This window comes from Hemicordylus capensis, chromosome 10 (genome assembly GCF_027244095.1).
Source record: "Hemicordylus capensis ecotype Gifberg chromosome 10, rHemCap1.1.pri, whole genome shotgun sequence".
NCBI classification, from domain to species: Eukaryota; Metazoa; Chordata; class Lepidosauria; order Squamata; family Cordylidae; genus Hemicordylus; species Hemicordylus capensis.
In genome coordinates this window covers 27,836,967-27,858,988 of record NC_069666.1, presented here as the reverse complement: position 1 = coordinate 27,858,988, position 22,022 = coordinate 27,836,967, and the positions used below count along the sequence as shown (strand labels likewise).

The window sequence follows — 22,022 nt, the reverse complement described above, 5'->3', positions numbered from 1 at the left end:
CAGCGGCGACTCCCGCTGCCTTTTCTACTAACGCCCCGGTCCAGGATATTTGTGGGGCAGCCACATGGAGGGCCCCCTCGACCTTTTACTAGACACTATAAATTGGACTCCTTCCTTCGCCTCTGCCCAAGCAGCCTTCGGGAGGCGAGTGCTCCAACAGGTACTCCCTTTGGAGTAGGCAAGGGTGCTCCCCTCCGCCCAGGTTGAAGACACCCTTGGATTGCAGCAGCAGAGAATGGAGCATTGGTTCGCTTATCATGAAGGCTTCTTCTTAACTGATGCCTCCAAGGGCGTCTCGACCCACCTGTTAGCACCCGTACGAAAATGTCTGCAAAAAAGTTAGTGGTTTTTTTTCTTGTCAGTAGCTGGGGATTTTGTTTGCGTTAAACATGGGGGTATTTCTTCAAGATGCTCTTGGCTTCACTTGGCCTAAAAGAACTGGTTGGGGCTATGCCCCTCCCCCTCTTAAAGACTCGGACTAATTTACATAGTCCTGCCTTAAAGAGCCACGTGGAGAAGCATAACCCGCTCAAGGAGACACCCTTGGATACAGCAGCAAGAAGAAGCCTTCGCGGTAAATGAACCAGTGCTCTGGTTCCACCTTGACTAATTTCAAAGACGAAATCAATTATTTGTTAGGCAATATTATGGCTATAAAAACGGTTTTGGCTGCACTGGACAGGTTTGCTGAACAACTCATTTTCTGGCCAGAAACAGTTTCCACCTTGCAGGAGGACCCTGCGGGGAAGGGATGGCTAAGCTGACCTTGGTGGGGGAGGCCGGCGCACTGGATGTCAATGCTTTTTGCAGAGCTAGTTACTGAGGTGGGAGAGTTGCAGCTCAAGGCTGTGCTGACTGTTGCTACAAGGTCTGAGGGGCCAGGGTAAGCCTGGAGCCGGGGTGTGTGTGTGTGTGTGTGTGTGGTGACTAGAAGGCTTCCAAGGCCCTTTCCAGCTCTGAAATGCTCAGATTCAAAAGCAGCCACCCGCCCCTCCTGTCCAAACCACATTTTTCGTTGTTTCTTTGGGGGAACCACAAAGAAGAAAGTGTGCCTCTCTCCAGAAGGACTGGGCAGGCTCATTTATTTATTATTTATTTAATACATTTATATACCGCCCAAAACGCAAGTTCTCATCCTGTAACACCACCTGCATCTTGTCTCTTAGAGCAGGGCAACACATCTGAGACAGCTGTGCCCTGATGGAAAGACTGAACGTGCCCCATATGCTTCCTCCCTTTTAGGCTGTTTCTATAGTAGGCGACGAGGTCTTCAGTTTCAACTTGGTGTTGTATCCGGATGCTACTGAGGGAGAAGCCTATACGGACATGTCCAACGTGGATGGGATTGTAACTCTCAAAGTGGGCTGCATTCAGATTGTGTACCTACATAAGTTCCTCATGTCCCTCCTGGTAAGGAGTGTGTGTTGAACTGCTGTTTAAAATGAGAGATCCTAACACGGCCGCACTTTGTATGTGTAGAGGAGTACGTTTAGCATGAAATCCTATATGGTGTGGTGTGTTTTTTATGCCACCTCTTGAGCTCAGAGCAAATATGTTGAAATTCAAAAACTGTCCGTACCCCACCATAGCCCTGGTACTGAGCATATGTATGCAAGCAACATCTTATGCTTCTCCCTTTGACTGGAACTTAAATTTGAAGCTGGAGGCACCATTTGACTAGATTAGTTGCCTCTCTCAGGATGAGGGAGAATACCAGACTTATTTTGGATTAACTTGGGGGTTCTCAAGCTGAGGATACCAGAAGTGGAACTACAACTCCCATCATCCACAGCTGCAATGGCCATTGTGGCTGGGGATGATGGGAGTTGTAGTCCCACATTTGGTATCTTCAGTTTGAGAATTAGCTTGTTACTTTGTGTTCCACTCCTGCTGCTCCTTTGTCGGGCTTTTGGTCTCTTTACTAGGCTCATTGATGCGGCCCCATTTTTTGTGATTAAGGCCAGACTGGCACATTCAGCAGAGAGTTCGTTCTGAGAAGCCAGGTTTTTGTGGAACAGCCCCAACTCCTCCGTTGGAGTCGTTCTGTGCTGCTGGTGTGGAGGGGAGTGTTAAGGTATCTAAAATACTTATGCTTTCCAGATAAGATTGCACTAAATCTGATCTTATTTTCCCAACTCTAATTTTATTGTAGAATTTCCTGAACAACTTCCAAATGGCAAAAGAGGCCGTGAGTGCTGCCACGGTTCAGGCCGCAGAGAAGGCCGCAACGAGCGTGAGAGACCTGGCTCAGAGGAGCTTCCGGCTTTCCATGGATATCCATCTTAAGGCTCCAGTTATCCTCATCCCCCAGTCTTCCGTCTCTTACAATGCTGTAGTGATTGATCTTGGACTGATCAGGATACAAAACCAATTCAGCTTGGTGTTGACGGAGGACTGCCCGCTCCCTCCAGTTATGGATAAATTGGATGTACAGTTGACACAGCTTAAGATGTTGAGGTGAACATTTGAGGAGAGAGGAGTGTAAACTCTCTTAGGTTACTGCTATGTTGCTCTTTCATTCTATATATCAGTGATTTGACTCTAGGAATTCTTATTGTTTGAAGTTGTTTTTGTTAGCCAGCTGGGATACTTGCAGAAAGTTAGCTTTCTACAAATAAATAGTTTGAATAAAAGTAAAAACAACTAAGATAAAACTTAGCCTTACCTGAAATGATGATAAATATATTTGGCAAAGTGTAACTTTTATCTCCTCTTATCTGTATATCTGTCTATCTACTTTCAGTAATAACTTTCAGATTGTTTTGTCGTGGGCATGTGGGAAAGAAATATATGAACATCGTCTTTAGTTGTGCTGTACAGCTCATTTATGTGGTGGGAGGTGGGATTCATTATATCCCCCTCCCAAAAAAAGGCAATATGTTGTACCACCATCAGTGAGGCCATTAATTAACGACTTTAATCCCCCATGTTTGGCTTTTGGCTTCTAAAGGCTACCAGTGTGTTCAGAAGTACTTGTTGAAAATATAGAGATACATTTTTCTATTTATTGTAGCTGCTTGTGTTAAATTTTTTCTAGTATAAAATATGAAGTTCTTGATCTGGATTATGTTCCATTGTACCCATAAGGAATGGGTTCTGCGCCTGCACAGGGACCTCACGGGCTGATTGATTAGCTCCTCTCGACGCCCCTTCCGCCTGCACATGCTGTGCAGAGTTCGTTAAGATTGGCGGTTGGGGCGTTCCCTTCTCAGTTTCTCTTTGACCGCCTTAGCGATCATACCTCATAGCTGTTGCTCCTCGTTAGAGAAATACCTTATATCTGTTAAATTACTTGGCTTTGAATTTGGAATTGGACACGGATTACTCTTTATTCTCGACAGACGAATTTGTTAAAAAGATCGGTAGCCCCTTTCCTTTGACCTCGGAATGGACTTCGGACTGAGTTTGCTTAACAGACTTTCTGATTTGGTGAAGAGATTGTTTACTGTGTTTACGGCATATCGAAATGGAGGCGAAAAAAACCTCTAAAAGATGTATGAAATGCCAAGCTAAACTGCTGTCGACTGATTATCATGACTCGTGCTTGATGTGCCTGGGGGAAGAGCACAATACGGCAGCTTGTAAAATTTGTTGCTCGTTTTCAAAGCAAACAAGACAGAATAGAGCATTGCGCCTTTGGGCAGCTTTGTATGATGAGGCCCTTCACCCACCAACACTGCAGCCAAGCTCCTCAAACGACTCCCCTTTGATGTCGAGTGCTTGGAAGGGTGCCTCAACGGGCTCCCCTTTGATGTCAGGCAAACGGTCGGCATCGAGCTCCCCGGAGTCAAGCAGCAGTGGAACTGCACGAAAGCAGTCTAAAACTGCGCTGTCGACTGCGAGCAAGAACACAAGTGCTGTTTTCAAAAAGCCCAAGGATGTGTCAAAAAAGGAGAGACACAGAGATCGGGACCACCATCAGAAGGGAGCTACTAGGGGCTTGGAAGCGCCGAAGTTAAAGGCACATCGTACCCCTTCCCCTGCTTCAGTGCAGGCTTTCGAGGGCGACTCGGATGAGTCTGCCTCTACCTCAACATTGAACACTGTGTCGAGAGCTTGCTTTCCGGCGACAGCATCGACCTCGGCGTCGACAGTGGCATCGGCTTTGACAGTGACCACAGCATTGGCATGGACCACGGCATCGACAGATCAGATGCAGGATTCAGCTTCGACCTCGGCACTGATGGTACACCTCCCTCATTCAACATCGACGACGGTGTCAAGCTCAATGTCGACATCAACATCGACGTCACAACATGCTTTTCCAATGCCAGTGGCGACGTTGGCAGTATCTGCTCAAGCTAACGGCGGATCTATGTCAGCAGTAGTGCCTGCAGGGGGAAGACTGTCTCATCCATTGTCTCCAGCACAAACCCCCTTTTAATCCCCCTCTACACATAGGACACCAGGCTTTGGTGGGCAAGATGGGGTACATTGTGCAGGACTCCACGATTTACTTGATTCAGCATCAAGTACCCCTTCAGGATCTACCTTTCGAGGGTTCCTGAGTACCGGGCTAGATGATGAACATGATGAGGAGGGGCCAGTTAGGCTGCCGAAGACTCCATCCTACACTCCACTACAGATTCAGGACCCAGGGATGCATGCACCGGCACCAACCTTGTTGCAAGGAGTACCCGCTATTTCAGTGCACCAAAGTGTGTCTGAAAGTGTGATTCCGACATAATTTACCAGAGGACTATGCACATTACCTGCGTTGAAAATCCCTGCAAGGACCTCCTGCTCCACAGCCGGTGTTGACATCTCAAGGACCTGCTGTTCAGATACTACCAGAAGCTGTGCCGCAGCTACCGGTACTGCAACTTCAACCTTCAGTCATGGAGCCCCAGCTTCCAGCTGCACAACCGCCACAGATTCAACCACAGGGAAGGCAAATTCCAGAGAAACCTAGTGGCAAGAGGAAGCGAAAGTCTACACCTTCGCCCTCAGAACCACCGCCTTCCCCAGGTGATGCTAGCACGGGGGATGACTCTGGGGCTAGCTCAGAGTCTGACGATGTTAGTCGGAGATCGGATCCCCCCTCGGGTGTTCCACCAAGACTCTCTACTTCGCCAACTGAGGAATTGAAAGCGTATCACGCCCTGATAAGAGATATAGCGGAAGCGTTGGGAATGGATCTAAAATCTCCTGATGCAGATATTGTAGACCCAGTGTACAACATGATGGTAGGACTGTGCATGGTTTTGGTCTGGCATGATAGACCAGACCTCCGGACTGGTTCGGAGGTCCGGCGGTCTGGCTGGGTGTGGGACTGTGACTTTAAGCGGCGGGGGGGGGGTGTCTGGGGAGCCGCTAGTGCTCATCTCTGTTAAAGCTTTTCAAATGATGACAGGGGCAGGGGCGGCAGAGAGGAGCTCTGCGGCCCCAAGAAGATTTTTAAAAGGAACAGTGCCGGAGGGGGAAGCGCGGCGCGGGGGGGGGTGTTTAAGTACTACCACCCCCCGCTTAAAGTCACAGTCCCCCCTGCCGGACCAGGGGGGACTCCGAGCCACGCACACCCCTACATGATGGGGAAATCTAGAATGTCCCACCCAGTTGCACTCACTATGATTCCGGCAATCAACAAAGCAGCCAAAACGGCATGGGAGGTCATGCAGGTCACATCCCCAACTTCTAAACGTTTGGAAAATCTGTACAGAATCAGTGAGGAAGAGAATTCTTACCTACTGTGCCATCCAATATCCAACTCGTTGGTTGTAGACTGTGCTTCAACGTCTAAGGGTGGGCGCCGCCACACTACACCTGTGGATAGAGAAGGAAGGAAGATAGATGTCATGGGGAGAAAAGTATATAGTACGTCTAGTCTAGCAATTCGAATTGCCAACTATGTGGCCTGCATGGCCCGGTATAACCATCTCTTGTGGGATGCCTTATTGCAGGACTCCACATCAATGACACCAGAAGAGTTCCAGTGGAAGTTTAATGAGACCGCAGTGACAAGGCAGCAATTGAGTGCCTTCAAACATCTTGCGGAAACGGAGTCTTGTTCAATGGTCACCGCAGTAACCATGCGCAGGCATGCATGGCTACGTTCCACTACTCTCCAACTGGACATGAAAGACAGGGTGGAGTCCCTGTCATTTGATGGAAAGGGTCTTTTCCATGAGGAAACGGACACGTCTATGGAGACTTTGAAGAAATAGAAATTTACAGCTCGTACTTTTACGGCACCCTTGGGGGGAACCAGTTCTACAACTAAGGGCCGCTTGTATTCTCGGCCAAAGCACAATAGATTTCAGGACAGAAAGGATTACAAGAGACAATACCGGCCCTATCAGCGCAATAGGGGGTATAACCAGAAGGTAAAGGGGAAGGCGACACGACAACAGGATAAGGACGCTTCCAAACAGAGCTTTTGATGGAACTGTTTGTTCACTGCACCACCTTGCAAAACCTTGCAACCAAATTATTGGCCCAATTCCACCTCCACCAGCCAATCTATCTGGGACCCACAGCATCGGTCCTGTAGTTGCCAGAAATACCATCAAACTGACTTCCGGTTGGACTGCCAGCGCAGCTGCATGCTTCCCTGACGGGGAAGACCGAGGAGAAGAAATTAAGGGGGTTTTGAGGCTTCAACCCCCCCCCCCCCCCGATTAAAGGGTTGACTTCAAGATAAGCCACTTGTCCCCCTTTTGCCAGCTCCCTAATTCAGAGTTGTGTCGAAGGACGCAATTCTGTCTTAGGTAAAGAGTGGCGGGGGCTGGATTTAATCAAGCTGACTTCTTCTGCGGGAATCTTTCTGACCGAAGCTGGCTGGCAGCCAATTTCTATGGTTTGGATCTAATTAATCGTTAAAGTTTAAGAAGCTCACCTTTCAACGTGCCAAGCATGGCACAATATAACATCAGATCGGTGGGTCTTGCGTATAGTTCAGACGGGATATGCGTTGGAATTCATGACCAAGCCTCCATTTTCAGGACTGACATACATGCTGGCCACGGAAATACTTCAGGAGGAGGTCAGGGTGTTGCTAGAGAAGCAAGCAGTTATACCTGTGCAGTGGGCGAACAGACTGACGGGTTATTATTCCCGTTATTTCCAGATCCCGAAAAGAGATGGCGGGATCCGAGCTATAATGGATTTGAGGGGTCTCAACTGTTACATTCAGACAAAAAAATTCAGAATGATCACTCTACAGTCTATCCTGCCCCTTTTGGTTCGCGGGGCATGGGCAGCGACATTAGATTTGAAGGATGCCTACTTCCATGTCGGCATCCAGGAGGACCATCGCAAGTTTCTCAGGTTTACGGTGGGGAACCAGATATATCAATATATGGTACTCCCATTCGGCCTATCAACAGCTCCAAGAGTTTTTACAAAGGTGATGGCAGTCGTGGTAGCCTACCTGAGAATGCAGGGGCTGATGGTCTATCCGTATTTAGACGATTGGCTCTTGGTCAGCCACAGCAGAGATCTCTTGACACAGCAAATACAACAAGTGGAGCACCTGTTGAGAGACCTCGGAATCAACATCAACTGGAAGAAGTCGCATCTCGACCTGATGACTCGAGTGAGCTTCATCGGAGCAATACTAGATATGAAATTGGAAAGAGCGTTCTTGCCATTGGAGTGTGTTTGCCAGATACAAACACTCATCCAGCAATTCATAGAAACCCCTCAGCAACCGGTGGTGCGGATTCAGAAGCTGCTAGGTCTAATGGCTTCGTGTACCACAACTGTGCTATATACATGGTTACACATGCACACACTGCAACTGTGGTACCTCCGCAACTTTTGCCCCAATGTGGACAATCAGAACATGCACTTGAGAATGCCAAGGGTTGTTTTACAGAGTTTACGTTGGTGGATGGAGAAGCGCAATTTGATTCAAGGTGTTGGATTTGCGGCGCGCATTCCCATGTGTCAGGTGACAACAGATGCGTCCTTGACGGGATGGGGGGCGCATTGCTTAGGCCACTGCATCCAGGGGACTTGGACGCAACCGCAGACCCGACAACACATCAACTACTTGGAGTTGATGGCAGTATTCCTAGCTCTCAAAGCGTTCAAACCGTTGCTTGCAGGGAAGACTGTGCAGCTGCAACTAGACAATACAACAGCAATTGCCTATATCAATCACCAAGGGGGAACAGTCTCCTTGACTTTGTGCCTGCTTGCTCAAAGGATATGGGAGTGGTGCGTACCACACTCAATCTACCCGATGGCAATCCACATAAGAAGGGTGGACAACTGCTTGGCCGACAACCTCAGCAGGATCACCGACTATGGCCAGAGGCACGAGTGGGAGATAAAGACCGTATATCTCAGAAAGGTATTCGAGGACTGGGGGGGGGGTCTCCTCAATAGACTTGTTTGCAACTCTTGCCAACAAAAAGTGTGTCAACTACTGCTCTCGTGCGGGCATAGGACGGGGCTCCCTAGGGGACGCGTTTCAACACACCTGGAATGTGGGTCTACCATATCTATTTCCACCGCTATCTCTGATAGGGTGGACGGTGGCACGAGTGATAAGAGACAAGGCGAACTGCATTTTGCTGACCCCCTGGTGGCCGCGCCAGTCATGGTTTGCCCCACTCCTACAGTTGTCGAGGGGGAATTTCCGCAAGTTACCACACAGAGTGGACCTGTTGCAAAGAGAGCAAGGAAGAGTGCTACATCCTGAGGTTCAGGCATTGAAGATGACTGCCTGGAGAATCGAGTTTTGAAGGATATCCTGCTGAATAGCAGACGTGAGACTACAAGGCACAATTACGCATGCAAGTGGAAGCGCTATCGAACCTATATGAGAGAAAGGGGGATCAAACCCTTGCGCGCGACACCACATGAAGTTTTGATGTACCTGACTTCGCTTAAGCTAAAGGGCTTAGCCAATGTCTATGTTAAGCTTCATTTGGCTGCCATTTCTGCGAAGCATAAGGGCTGGGATGGTTCATCTGTGTTTTCCCACCCAGAGTGTAAGCGTTTCCTGAAAGGCCTAAACAACTTGTATCCGCCTGTACGTCGCCCAATGGAGCAGTGGAGCTTGTCTTTGGTGTTGTCAGCTCTTACGGAGAAGCCTTTTGAGCCTTTGGCAACAGTGCCCATTAAGCTTCTGTCGTTGAAGACTGCTTTCCTGATAGCTATTACGTCGGCGAAACGTGTAAGCGAATTGACAGCTCTACGTATGGCTAAGCCTTACACTCAGTTCTGTCCACACAAAGTGGTGATGTGGTTTGATCCACGCTTCTGTACAAAGGTGGTGACTGAATTTCATTTGAATCAGGAAATAATCCTGCCTACCTTCTTCCAGAATGCAGGGACGGACTTGGAAAGGGCACTCCACACACTAGATGTGCGAAGGGCTCTCCTATATTATTTGGATCGGACCCATGACTTCCGAAGGAGTAAAAAATTTTTCATCGCATATAAGGGACGTTGTAAGGACTGTCCGATATTTCGGCAATGCCTAGTGCATTGGCTAGTGGAACTTATCTTCCAAAACTATAAGTGTCAAAAGGTGACACCGCCTAAGACGGTGCGTGCCCACTCTATGAGAGCATATGCGACGTCAGCAGCCCATCTATCAGGCATCAAAATGTCGGATATCTGTATGGCAGCCACGTGGTCTTCTCAGCTACCATTCGTCAAGCATTATGCAGTAGATTTGAGGATGGCACGAGAAGCGACTTTCGGGAGAACTGTTCTAAAGAGGGTATTAGCATAGGCTACGGGTCTTCTGCACCCACCTCCATATGGGGGTAAGCTTGCTAATCACCCATTCCTTATGGGTACAATGGAACACAATCCAGATAAACAGGTTGCTTACCTGTAACTTATGATCTGGATGTGATCCACTGTATCCATAAGTCCCACCCAAGCCATCCCCGCTGCAGGATCAGTTGGTGGAAAGGAATTAATTGTCTTGTGGATCGTCCCTATGGGCGGTCTGCGAAAAACTGAGAAGGGAACGCCCCAACCGCCAATCTTAACGAACTCTGCACAGCACGTGCAGGTGGAAGGGGTGTCGAGAGGAGCTAATCAATCAGCCCGTGAGGTCCCTGTGCAGGCGCAGAACCCATTCCTTATGGATACAATGGATCACATCCAGATCATAAGTTACAGGTAAGCAACCTGGTTTTTTATCATGTAAACATTGATCAGATATTCAAACCGTTTGTGGATTTGGCATCTGTGGAAAGGGTTTACCAGTACTTTGAGATTTCCTTTGTTTGTTTTAACTTAGGACAGTCTTACAACCGGGATTTTCACAGACGGACATTCAAATTCTTCATCCTATTAATCTTAACCTTTCTGTGAATCGCAACCTGGCTGGAATGTGGTATCACAAAATACCCTTGGTGGAAATCAAAGGACATCTAGATACAATGAACGTAAGTTTTGTTTTTCTTTCAGTTGCATACTTGCACATCTGTCGGTCGTATTTATATACTGCCAAAAACCCGGGTCTCTGGGTGGTTTACAATGAAACACTGCATTCAGTGCATCTAGCACTGTTCTCCAGCCAACATTAAGTTTCCATGTTTGGTCTGCCTCTGTCCTTCAGCAAACGTTTGTGCCTTGTCTTCTCCATTTTGGGGCAGACAGAGCACAGAAGTGAGTTGCTGGAGGGGAGAGTGTGCTCACGGTGAGGACAACCAGCCACCATGATGCCCACTGCCTGCATCTGACTGGCATATCGCTGGTGGCTGTAGCAGTCAGCATCCAGAATCGGCGGCGGAGGCCTCTAACTGTACCAATTGGTTGGCACTCTCTCACACATGCAGGTTCATTTTTTCAGAGCACGTGCGTCCAAGAGAGAGTGCCCGCCTGCCTGCCAGCACAGCCAGAGAGACCTCCAACAGTGAGCCTGGATGTCCACTGCCTGCTGCAGCAAGCAGTGACCTGCCAGCCGGAGGCAGACAGCGGGCATCGTAGCAGCTCATCTTCCTAGCAAGTGTCACTCAAAATCATTTTGTCAGCCACATTTGGCATATGTGCCATGGATTACTGACCCCATGGATTACTGACTAATTAAAAATGAGTTGTGCTTGGGCATCAAGGTCCTGTGAGCAGATAGCTGTGGATGCAAGAAATGGCCATGGATCTGTTATGCACAGTTACTCTTTTCAGATGTCACAAAAATGACAGTGGTAGCAGGAGTGCGTGCCCGGTGGGGAACCAGTAGTGGTCCCACACTTGCTGTGCATGGCACGTGACGCCTCCGAGCATGTTAGAAGTCTGACTATGGGACAAGGCATCAGTAAGGAGAGAACTTCCTGCTGAATACGTGACCGTTCTTGATGGGCCAGGTGTAATGGCTCTGTTGCATCACTGGTGGTTGAACATCTTGGTGAAACCTATCAAAGATGAAGAGTTCTGCAGTCTGAATGTCTGTGCTACTCCTTAGATTATCCTAAGACCAGAGGATTTGAATGTTCTGCTGAAAGTACTGACAGAAAACCTTGCTGAAGCAGACAATATGAGTGTTGCAAAGCCAATGGCCCCAGATGAAGGTAAGTTAAGAGGTATTTCCACCTCCTAAGGGATGTTCCCTTCCTCTTGCTAGGACCAGACCACTTCTTGTAGCCAGACTCCTAGTAAGTCCTCAGATTTGCCTGGTTGTCTCTTGGACAAAACATCTCCATCAAGTGGCTTTCCTCCTATTGTTTTCTTGCAAGCTTCAGCCTTTTAATTGATTTTGGCAGCACCAAAAAATATTGCTAAGGAGAACTGAGGGCTGTCTTGCTTGTTTGAGCAGTCACTTAAGCCTTGTGCCTTTGCCTTCTTCACTAAAGCCAGACACTCAAGCTGTTCCCTTCTTAGCTGTCTCTTAGGACAGGAATTCTCAAACTTGGGTCCCCTGATTGATTGATTGATTGTTAGATTGATTGTTAGATTTCTTTACCTCCTTTCCTTAAAACATTCTCAAGGTGGTTCACACAAAAGTTAAAACAAGACTACAAAAATATAAAGAATGTTAATATATACTAATATATTTAATATAATGATTTAATATAATAAGAATATTAACTAGAATATAAAAGTACAGGTCTGATTAAAAAATTAAAAAACCATAAAAGATACAAAGCAGCAGCAATAGAAACAATTCTATAAAAGCTTGGGTAAAAAGCCAAGATTTCACACACTTTCTAAAAATTGTGATGGAGACTGAGGAGTGAGTGGATGGCCACAGGGAGAGCACTCCACAGTCTGGGGGCAACAACTGAGAAGACCCTGTCCTGTGTGCACCACAGCCGAATCTCCCTCATTGTCAGCCCCCAGAACAGATGAGGTTGGACTGCAACTTCTCTCTAACAGGGATTACCAGATGTTGTTGACTACAACTCCCAGAATCCCCAAGTTAAAGCCATCGCAGCTGGGGATGCTGGGAGATTTAGTCAACATCATCTGGGAATCCCTGTTAGAGGGAACACTGATCCCCAGCCACAGTGGCCAAAGGCTATTCTGGCTAGCAATGATGGAAGTTGCAGTCCCACAACATCTGGGGACCCGGGTTTGAGAACTCCTTTCTTCGGAGGATAATCCAACTATGGCTGAATATAAATAGGGTAAGTTATTGATCTCTCTCTCTTAAAAAAGAACAAACAAAAAAAACCCACCACCACCACATGGATGTCATGCTTCTCAGTATGTTGGCCTCCACAAGAAAACATTTCTAAACATATTTTGTGGAAGGAAATGTTTGACTAGGTCCTCTCTTTGTAGAAACATACCAAGTACAATATTTTGAACAATCCAGGCCATCTATTATCCTTTGTTAACAGAGCAAAGAGGCACTTTTCAAAACAGTGTGGCGACTCTTTATACTTAGCAGGGGAAGATTAACTGTCCTGTTTTTCCCGTGGCTGTTGCTGATGTCTACTGTGTTGTTTTTTCCAGATAGTGAGCCTGTTTGGGATAGGGAATCATCTTATTCTAATTTTCCCCCCTTTGTAAACTGCTTTGTGCATGTTTTTGTTGAAAAAAGGTAAAGTGTGCCGTTGACTCCTGGTGACCACAGAGCCCTGTGATTTTCTTTGGTAGAATACAGGAGGGGTTGACCATTGCCTACTCCCGTGCAGTGAGAGATGATGCCTTTCGGCATCTCCCTATATTGCTGCTGCCCGATAGAGGTGTTTCCCATAGTCTGGGAAACATACTAGCGGGGATTTGAACCAGCAACCTCTGGCTTGCTAATCCAGTCATTTCCCCACTGCCCCATTAGGTGTCAATAATATAATATATTTCACTTTTCAAAATCAGGCTGACTTCTTGTTTTGTGTACAAAGCCCAGCTGTACTTTTGCAGGTGGAACTAACCTAGTTTTTAAATTAGCAGGCAACATAAAAGAAATACCACTATCACGGGGAGCTCAGAAAGAGAGGCCACTTGATGATGACTCCTCAAGCATCCCCAACGAAGCCTTACAGGAAGATATGACAAACTTGCTGCTTAACTTTGAAATCAAAGAGGTATGACTGTAGACAGGCGATCTCTCAGGATTTGGCCTGAATCTTGGGATCTTTGTGTTGCTATTGTGGGAAATACTGTGCACATTCAGAGAGATGGGTAGTGGTTCATGTCTCGGGGATGGGGTCACAGCCCAGCGGTAAAGCACCTGCTTTGCTTGCAGAAGGTCCCAGGTTCAATTCCTGGCATCAGGTAAGGCTGAGAGAGACTCCGATGCCAGTTAGTGCAGGCGATACTGAGTTAGATGGACCAAGGGTCTGACTCGGTATCAGGCAGCTTCCTATGTTCCTCCTATGAGCAAGACTCCAGTACGAATTTAATGAGGCGGCTTTTGTCAAGCCTCACATCTCCACCAGGTTCAGCTGTCGGGAGACCACCTGCTCTGGAAGTCTAAGGGGGATCTGGGCGTTTGCCTCCTCTGGGTCGCTCTCTGTTGCTGTCAATGTTTCTGCTCTGTGGAACCAGAGGGACTCCAATTTGCTATGGCTTAAGGGGATGAAATCTCACAGAAGGTGGAGACTGAACAAAGTCTGAATGAACATGAGCACAGCCATATACCGTTGGTTTGAGTATTTAAATGCGTTATAATGTAATCTTCAAAACAACCTGTTTTCTCCCTCCCTATAGGTTGTAGTAACATTAATGAAACAGGTAGAAAAGAGAAGCTGCCCTTTACATATTTTAACAGTGTTGCAGCTTGGAACTGAAGGCAGAATTAAAACACACGAGATGACGGCCACAGCATATCTCAAAAAAATCCAGATGAAGTGCCTTGAATTTACTGGTAAGTGTTGGTTAGTTGAGCACTTGGTAATTGCCGCTGCGCTATAAACCTCTACTATCTTTTTTAATTTCTGTAATTGTGTGGTTTCTCATTGTTTCAAGAAAATAATTTTGGGGAAACCAGTAAGGAGAAATAGAATATGGGTAGATAATGCAGAGCTTTCTTTATAGTTTCAAGAGGGTAACTCTTGGGTATGAAAGTATTCTTCTCATGGTCGTAGTAGAGCTTTCATATTAAAAGTGATTATGTCCAAACTTTTCCAGTAGGATCACCCTTCCTTCCTTGCTTCCTTCCTTGCTTCCTTGCGATAGTAACATCTGATCTTATTAAGTGATCTGCATGGTATTCATAATACTGCGTACTGCGCCTGCGCAGGACCTCACGAGATAGAACTCCATCACTCCTCGTGTGCTCTAACCACGTTGCATGCCAGCGCGATCATTGATTTGGTGGTTAGAGCGCCAATCCAGTTTGTTCCTTTCTGTCCACCTTTGTGTTCGCCTGGTCGGGCTTTGCTCCTTCAGTTTTAAAGACAGCATTATATTTGTTTGATATTGGTTTGACACAGACTGTTTCCATGACTTCTCTCTGCTATCTGATTTGTCTGGGCACTGGCATATAGACTTAACCATAAACCATTCAGAGAGATGCACGTTCACCCACATCTTCCAAAGAAGAACTCTGATTAGAAAAGAGACTTAGCACTCCAGCTAAATGAGCTACTTCCTGGTAATGATGGAAAAAAGAGTGTGTGTTGACTTTTTGTACATTGTAAATCTCTAATGTTGGAAGCAAGTGGTTTTCATCTTTTCTTGCAGCATAGTAGCTTGTCTAACTTGTTAAGCCTCTTTACCCAAACTGGAGGCATTTTTCAAGCTCCTCAAAGTCAGTAAAGCGTTGCTTCTATAAAACATGACATGACTGAAGAATAGCAATATTTACTATGTTGCTTTTTACCTTGTAAGACAGTGGTGAAAATAGGTCAGGTCACTATACATGTTCATCATGTCTTATCCACAGACTCCAGAGGAGACCCTCTGAATATTATCAGCTCTTCAGATGAATCTGGTGAACATCTTCTAAAGATTGAATATATCAAGGTTCAATATGTTTCTTTTTATTAAAAATTACTATGGTATCTTCTATTACTTTTGTAGTAAGAAGGGCACAGTTTTGTGTTTAATAAGTAGAATAAAATAAAAATACATAAATCTAATGATCTTTATTAATATTAACTGCCTATTAATAATAAGGCAGAGGTGTCTGAGAGGACCTTGCCTGTTCATTTGGGTGGTACATATTTGTGTGTGTGGTCAATTACTGCTGGAGACAGAATGCTGATCCTGGTCTGATCCAACAAGGCAGTTGGTCTGTTCTAGAGAGGGGGAATGGAAGAGTGACTCTAGTCTCTGGCATCAAGTGATTTGGTTTCCCTGGAGACCATTAGCTGCCTTTCCCTTAAATGCAAGAAACCCACTTTTCCCTCTCACTCTGCCAACTTGTAGCCCCCAGATGTTGTTGGACTACAACTCCCATCATCCCCAGTCACAATGGCCTTGGGGAAACCCCTGGCTTAGTGCTCTGGCTATATGGGTTTCTGTGGAGTGAGAGACCCTCTGCTTGAGGAGATGGCCTGTCGACTGCTTGACTTGGCTTCAGCTTGTGTAGTATTCTGAAACTTTGATTCTTTGCTTAGGCTGATGCAGAGGGACCACATTTTGAAACAATTTACAACAGTACAAAGCAAGCATTAAATGTAAGTACAGGACGATATTACTATGATCGCTCTCATCAAGCATGATACTTTTTTGGTGGTGTTTTGTGTATTTTACCTATGACACCACAGACAAGAGTAAAACTAGTGTTAACCTAATCAAAACGTTTTAGATCAAACCTTCTGGATAAACGTGCTGTTAGCAAGCTTCTTTGGGAGATGGAGGCAAAGTTTATTTTATCTGACATAAGTTTAAGGTCCATTTCTTATAACAAAATTTAAATGGTTGCAACTGAGATGCAAGCCAGGGAGCCTCCGTGACGGACTTTCTTTTCCTCTCTTAGGTATCCTTTTCTTCTTTAGACTTATTGCTCTACACAGAAGCCTTGCTTTCCATCATGAATTTTTTCACATATAGCTCTGCTTCAAGAGGTCTTGCCGCTGCCGAAAAGGGAGCTGACGTCAAGCAGCCATCGGAGGAGTCCAAAGCTGCGGTTGAAAAGCCAGGTATTCTGTTCTAGAACAGGTCTGTACTCTGGCAAAGAGGAGTGGCGAAATGTGTTAATTCCTAGCAGTTAATATGTAAACTGTTCTGAAAGCTTTTTGTCTTGTGGCAAAGCAGTATATCTAAATCATCTTCATCCTGGCCACCGTCATGCCTTGTTACACCACACATCCTTATGTGCAGCTGACTGACTTTTCTCATCATTTTCCAGTTCCTTCTTCTGGGGCCCATGACAATGTTTGCGACTTGAAACTCACAGCCAAACTGAAGGCTTTCAACATTCTACTCTGTGACCAGAAGTGTAACATTGCTGATATCCGCATACAAGGTGACTGCAGGTCTTAGCTAGCAAGAGGGCAGGCGCATAGTGAGCAGTAGTGTACTGGAGGGGCAGGGTATACATATTTTCAATCAATCAATCAATCAATCCACACATCCAAAAACTGGATAGGACAAGTGTCCTACCCAGGTTAGGGAGCTCTGTGTGCTCCCAATGTTCAGTTCTGTGGGTGCAAATAACTAGGTAGGCTGAGGGAGAAGTGATTGTGTGAGAGATAGGTAGAAATAAAAGCTGGATAGGACAGCATGTTCCTACCCAGCTTTCATACCCTGCAGTATAATCTGGGCAGGTGTTGTGGCTGTAGTCGGGCCAACGGCTCCCTCCCCCTGCCCCCTGCTGGCCTGGCTCCCTTCACTGGGCCATGATGCACTCTAATGTAATCATCACACCAGCGCCTGCTTTCGCTGGGGTGAGGCAGCCTTCTTATGCCAGTCTGGTGATGTCATTAGACCGTGTCACAGGCTAGCGAAGGGAGGCAGGTTGGCAGTGGCTGGCTGGTCAGGCGGAAGGGGCCACCTTGGCTGTGCTAGTCATTAAAGGAGGGAGTGTCAAGTCCCCAAGCTCTCCCAATCCTGCAAAAGACCGTGTCACACTTGACATTCCCACCTGCACCTAATGTTTCAACACATAGATGCTATTTTTTCATCTCTATATCTTTCTTGGCTCCTCTGCATCTCTTTGGAGAGGAGAGCTGGGCTTGTGGTAGCAAGCATGGCTTGTCCCCTGAACTAAGCAGGGTCTGTCCTGGTTGCATTTGAATGGGAGACCACATGAGCACTGTAAGAGATTCTCCTCAGGGGATGGAGCCGCTCTGGGACGAGCAGAAGGCTCCAAGTTCCCTCCCTGGCAGCAGCATCTCCAAGAGAGGGCTGAGAGAGAGATTCCTGCCTGCAGCCTTGGAGAAGCTGCTGCCAGTCTGTGAAGACGATACTGAGCTAGATGGACCAATGGTCTGACTCAGAATATGGCAGCTTCCTATGTTCCTATGTGCTGGTGCAAGAGAACCCTGCAAATTATTGAACTCTTTAAGAAATCCTGTTGTATCCAGTTAATATATTGCACTACTGCTTGGTGCCTGAAAGGTGAATGCTGCCTTTTGGTTTTGGTCAGGTATGGAGGCGTCTGTTTTTGCGACAACAGAGCAGACAGAAGTTTTTGCCAGGCTTCAGGACTTTGTTATCACCAACGTTGATCCAAAGACAGTTCATAAAAAGGTGAATATGAGGGGTTGCTAACCAGTGGCGTGTGGATGGCAGGGCAGTGGATGGAAGCAGAATTAAAAACGGCAGCAGTCCCCGATGAGCGGTGAAGGGAGGGCTGGGGCTAGCCTTCTTCTTCAGACCTGCTCTGTGTGCTTGCCAGGAAGGAGAAGCCATGCTGGAGTGGGGCACCCCAATAGGCAGGCTGGGAGATGGGCTGGGCGTTTCAGGGTGCCGGATGGTGTGGGAGGTTGGCTGAATGTTCTGGGTGGGAACAGGAGAAAGGAATGGGAACTCCAGCTCTGTCCCCCCCGCCAACCTACCACGGGCAAACTAAAGAATAACACAAACTCAGTATTACAAAGTACTTTCCTTCCTATTTACATCAGGAAAAGGTCCTTTTATAATATAGTGCATTATCTGATATAAGTTGGTACCCAAATATTTATTTGTAAAGTAAAGTGTGCTGTCGAGTCGGTGTCAACTCCTGGTGCCCACAGAGCCCTGTGGTTGTCTTTGGTAGAATACAGGAGGGCTTGACCATTGCCTCCTCCCATGCAGTATGAATTGATGCCTTTCAGCATCTTCCTATATCACTGCTGCCCGATAGAGGTGTTTCCTATATAGTCTGGGAAACATACCAGCGGGGATTCAAACCGGCAACCCCTGGCTTGCCAGTCAAGTCATTGGTAAACCCCTCTAGTATTCTACCAAATTAAAACCACAGGGCACTGTGTTGGTTGCCAGGAGTTGACATTGACTCAGCGGCACACTACTTATTTGTAGCTAGTCTAAAATAGTCACAATACACTACTTCTTTTTTTTCTCATTAAGAATGCACATGTGCTTTATGGTCACTCGGGCACTGTATAATTGTTATAGAGTGTGGTTTGACAAGATATGTAGATTCGGTTTGTAAGAAGTTTGTTTATTTTTATCTACTCGTTTAAGGTCTAGCTTTTTGTTTTTCACAATGTGTTTTGAATCATCTTAGTGGGTAAATTTCTTGGAAAAATAAACATTGTGGGTAGGAGTGTGCACGGACCGATTCGGAGGCCATTCTACTGGCCTCCGAACCGGTCCGGACATGGGGTGGTTTTGGTTCGGGAGGGTTTGTGTCGGGGGTTCCATTAAGGGCGGGGGGGGCTTTACTTACCCCTCCCGCCCTTTCCAGTTTTTGCGCCGTAAGTACCATAAAAAATGCGGGCTGCAGGATCCCTCTCCGCCCGCTTCTATTCTCTTTGATGGCTCCGCGCTCGGGCGGGCGGCAGCTGCCACCACTGAAGCCCCCTCGAGAAGCCCCCTCGAAGCTCTTTCGGTACCTTAAATCTCGCCCGGACCGAGTCTGACCACACTCGGGCGGGCGGCAGCGAGATGTCCTTCCGCCCGCCCGCTCCCTTCTCTGCCGTCTGCAAAGTGCAGGAAGCCTTCTGCGCGCGTGCGCAGAAGGCTTCCTGCACTCAGCCTTCTGCGCACGCGCGCAGAAGGCTTCCTGCACTTTGCAGACGGCAGGGAAGGGAGCGGGCAGGCGGAAGGACATCTCGCTGCCGCCCGCCCGAGTGTGGTCAGACTCGGTCCGGGCGAGATTTAAGGTACCGAAAGAGCTTCGAGGGGGCTTCTCGAGGGGGCTTCAGTGGCGGCAGCTGCCGCCCGCCCGAGCGCGGAGCCATCAAAGAGAATAGAAGCGGGCGGAGAGGGATCCTGCAGCCCGCATTTTTTATGGTACTTACGGCACAAAAACTGGAAAGGGCGGGAGGGGTAAGTAAAGCCCCCCCCGCCCTTAATGGAACCCCCCACCCCAGTGCCGGACCGCAACTCCGCGGTTCCGTGCACACCCCTAATTGTGGGTGGTGAGAGATTACTAGAGGAATCTACCAGTACATGACTCTGCTGGATACGATTTTTGCAGACTGTCTCCATAGTGGGAGGCGAAGTCTTTCGGTTTATGATGTCCCTTTATCCAGAAGTCACAGAAGGAGAAGCTTATATGGATATGTCCAAGGTAGATGGTAAAATGTCCCTGAAAGTGGGCTGCATTCAGATCGTGTATCTGCATAAATTCTTCATGTCGCTGCTGGTAAGAGATGGTCTTCTTTTTGCCTGTTATCTTTGAGATTATGTTTGAAAAGAGTTCGCAGGTGGAGGGTTTGCTTTTCCAGAGCAAATCCTTATTGCCGTCTCACAGACAGCTTCTGAAAATCCCTTCAGCTTTAAAGGCGGCTGGCCCTATGTCATTGGGGGCTGCTGCTGGCAGAAGACAAGCCCTCCGCCCGCCCCTGGCCACCCCTTTGGGTGGGCTGAACTTCTTGTGCTTTCTTCTGCATCCCAGCCTGAGAGTTTCTTGACTCGTATCATGGTGGTGTCACGGCTCCTAATGTCGTGGAGTCCGCTGTTGAGTCTGGACTTGCTGTTTAAGAGTCTAAGCCCACTGAGCCTTGGAGCCAGTCGTGCGTTGCTACACCTTGCATACCCTTCTAGCAGTTTTGTGGTGCTGACTGTGGTTTGACCTGCCACGTTATTGCTTCCTAGACTCCTGTTAACTGAGTGACAATTAACCCTTGTGTGGTGCCACTCCGTGTGTTCACAGAACTTCCTAAACCGGTTCCAAACTGCGAAAGACGCCCTGAGTGCTGCCACAGCTCAAGCTGCAGAACGGGCTGCTTCCAGCATGAAAGATTTTGCGAAGAAGAGCTTTCGCCTTTCCATGGACATCAACCTGAAAGCTCCGGTTATAGTCATTCCTCAGTCTTCTGTCTCTCACAATGTCCTGGTAGCTGATCTTGGCTTAATCAGAGTGCAGAATGCATTTAGCCTGGTCCCGGGAGAAGAGGCTTCTCCTCCTCCAGTCATCGACCAAATGGATGTACAGCTAACTCACTTAAAGATTTCAAGGTATAAGCCATTTCTTCCCTTCCCACTTGGGGTTGATGCTTGATGTAGGGAAACAGTTTTAGAAATGCCACTAAGGGGTTGTCTTTACGTCAGAGCTGCTCAACTTTGGCCCTCCTGCAGATGTTAGCCTACAACTCCCATAATCCCTGGCTATTGGCCACTGTGGCTGGGAATTGTGGGAGTTGTAGTCCAGAAACAGCGGCAGGGGTCCAAAGTTGAGCAAGCCTTCTTTACGTGATGCAGGGCAGCTGTGTATCTGATTGGGCAGGATTTGGGAGTGAATGGCTGATAAAGCAGGGATCAGTGGGACCTTTCTGTCCTGATTGGAACTTGGGAGGAAATGTTGTGGGAGGTTAATCAGAATATGGTCACTGGGCTTGGCTGAAATCTCCCTAATGTGAACTGTAGTTAATGAAAAGGATTTTAAAAATGAAGGCTATTTGATAGTGGTGTGATGTATTGCATACCCTTGTTATGTACAGTTGCATATGATCAGGTCACCGTGTGGAGGGGCAGTAACTCGGTGGGGCATGTTGGGCGTGGAGCAAGTCCTAGGTTCAAGTCCTGGTATCTCCACTGGAAAGGGTGTCATGGGGCTGGGCAAAAGCTGGCCGGGTTCCACCTTGGGGAGCTGCTGCCTGTCAAAGTCACCGGTATGTAGATGGACTAATGGTCTTACTCTGTCTGTGGCATAATCTGAGGTTCAGATTGTCTGTGCTGTAATATTTTAGCATGCGTTTTGCAGAACTATGATTGCCAATGGTTCTCAGCCAGATATTGAAATTGTGCAACCAGTAAATCTGCTGTTGTCAATCCAGAGGAATTTAGCAGCAGCTTGGTATCCACAAATCCCGGGGATTGCAATCAAAGGAGACTTAAAAGCTATGCAGGTAAGTTCATGGGAAGTTTGGGTGGACTTTTGCTTCTTTCAGTAGTTCAAATTCCTCACATGTCAGCAACGTAGAACCTCAACTTTTAGAAACGCAGCCTAGGCATCCAAAGAGGGAACCAGAGGGGCAGTTTTAAGTGGTCCTAGAAGGAAATGAGAATGCAGATAACAAATACAAGATCAAAGGTGTGAGCAATCTTGGGTGTCTCACTTTGAAGTCTGAGGAATTCCAGTACATGCCCAGTGCCCTGAACAAACAAGGGGA

General features: G+C 47.3%; 1 protein-coding gene across 5 annotated transcripts in view; it reads left to right on the top strand.

Annotated features, from left to right (window-relative positions):
- Positions 1-22,022, top strand: part of VPS13C (vacuolar protein sorting 13 homolog C) — a 136,403-nt gene that overhangs the window by 53,889 nt on the left and 60,492 nt on the right. For 4 of the 5 annotated variants that reach the window (XR_008311401.1, XM_053272123.1, XM_053272121.1 and 1 more), the window contains 14 exons: positions 1,243-1,410; positions 2,153-2,457; positions 10,208-10,355; positions 11,372-11,477; positions 13,300-13,436; positions 14,062-14,218; positions 15,239-15,318; positions 15,915-15,974; positions 16,277-16,439; positions 16,649-16,765; positions 17,888-17,991; positions 19,886-20,053; positions 20,564-20,868; positions 21,614-21,758. Coding sequence is in view for 4 of the 5 variants with exons in the window: in XM_053272123.1 (XP_053128098.1) it covers positions 1,243-1,410; positions 2,153-2,457; positions 10,208-10,355; positions 11,372-11,477; positions 13,300-13,436; positions 14,062-14,218; positions 15,239-15,318; positions 15,915-15,974; positions 16,277-16,439; positions 16,649-16,765; positions 17,888-17,991; positions 19,886-20,053; positions 20,564-20,868; positions 21,614-21,758 (2,163 nt within the window). In the remaining variant the exon portion in view is untranslated. The remainder of the gene's footprint in view (positions 1-1,242; positions 1,411-2,152; positions 2,458-10,207; positions 10,356-11,371; positions 11,478-13,299; positions 13,437-14,061; positions 14,219-15,238; positions 15,319-15,914; positions 15,975-16,276; positions 16,440-16,648; positions 16,766-17,887; positions 17,992-19,885; positions 20,054-20,563; positions 20,869-21,613; positions 21,759-22,022) is intronic. The other variant, XM_053272120.1, reaches the window with a different exon arrangement.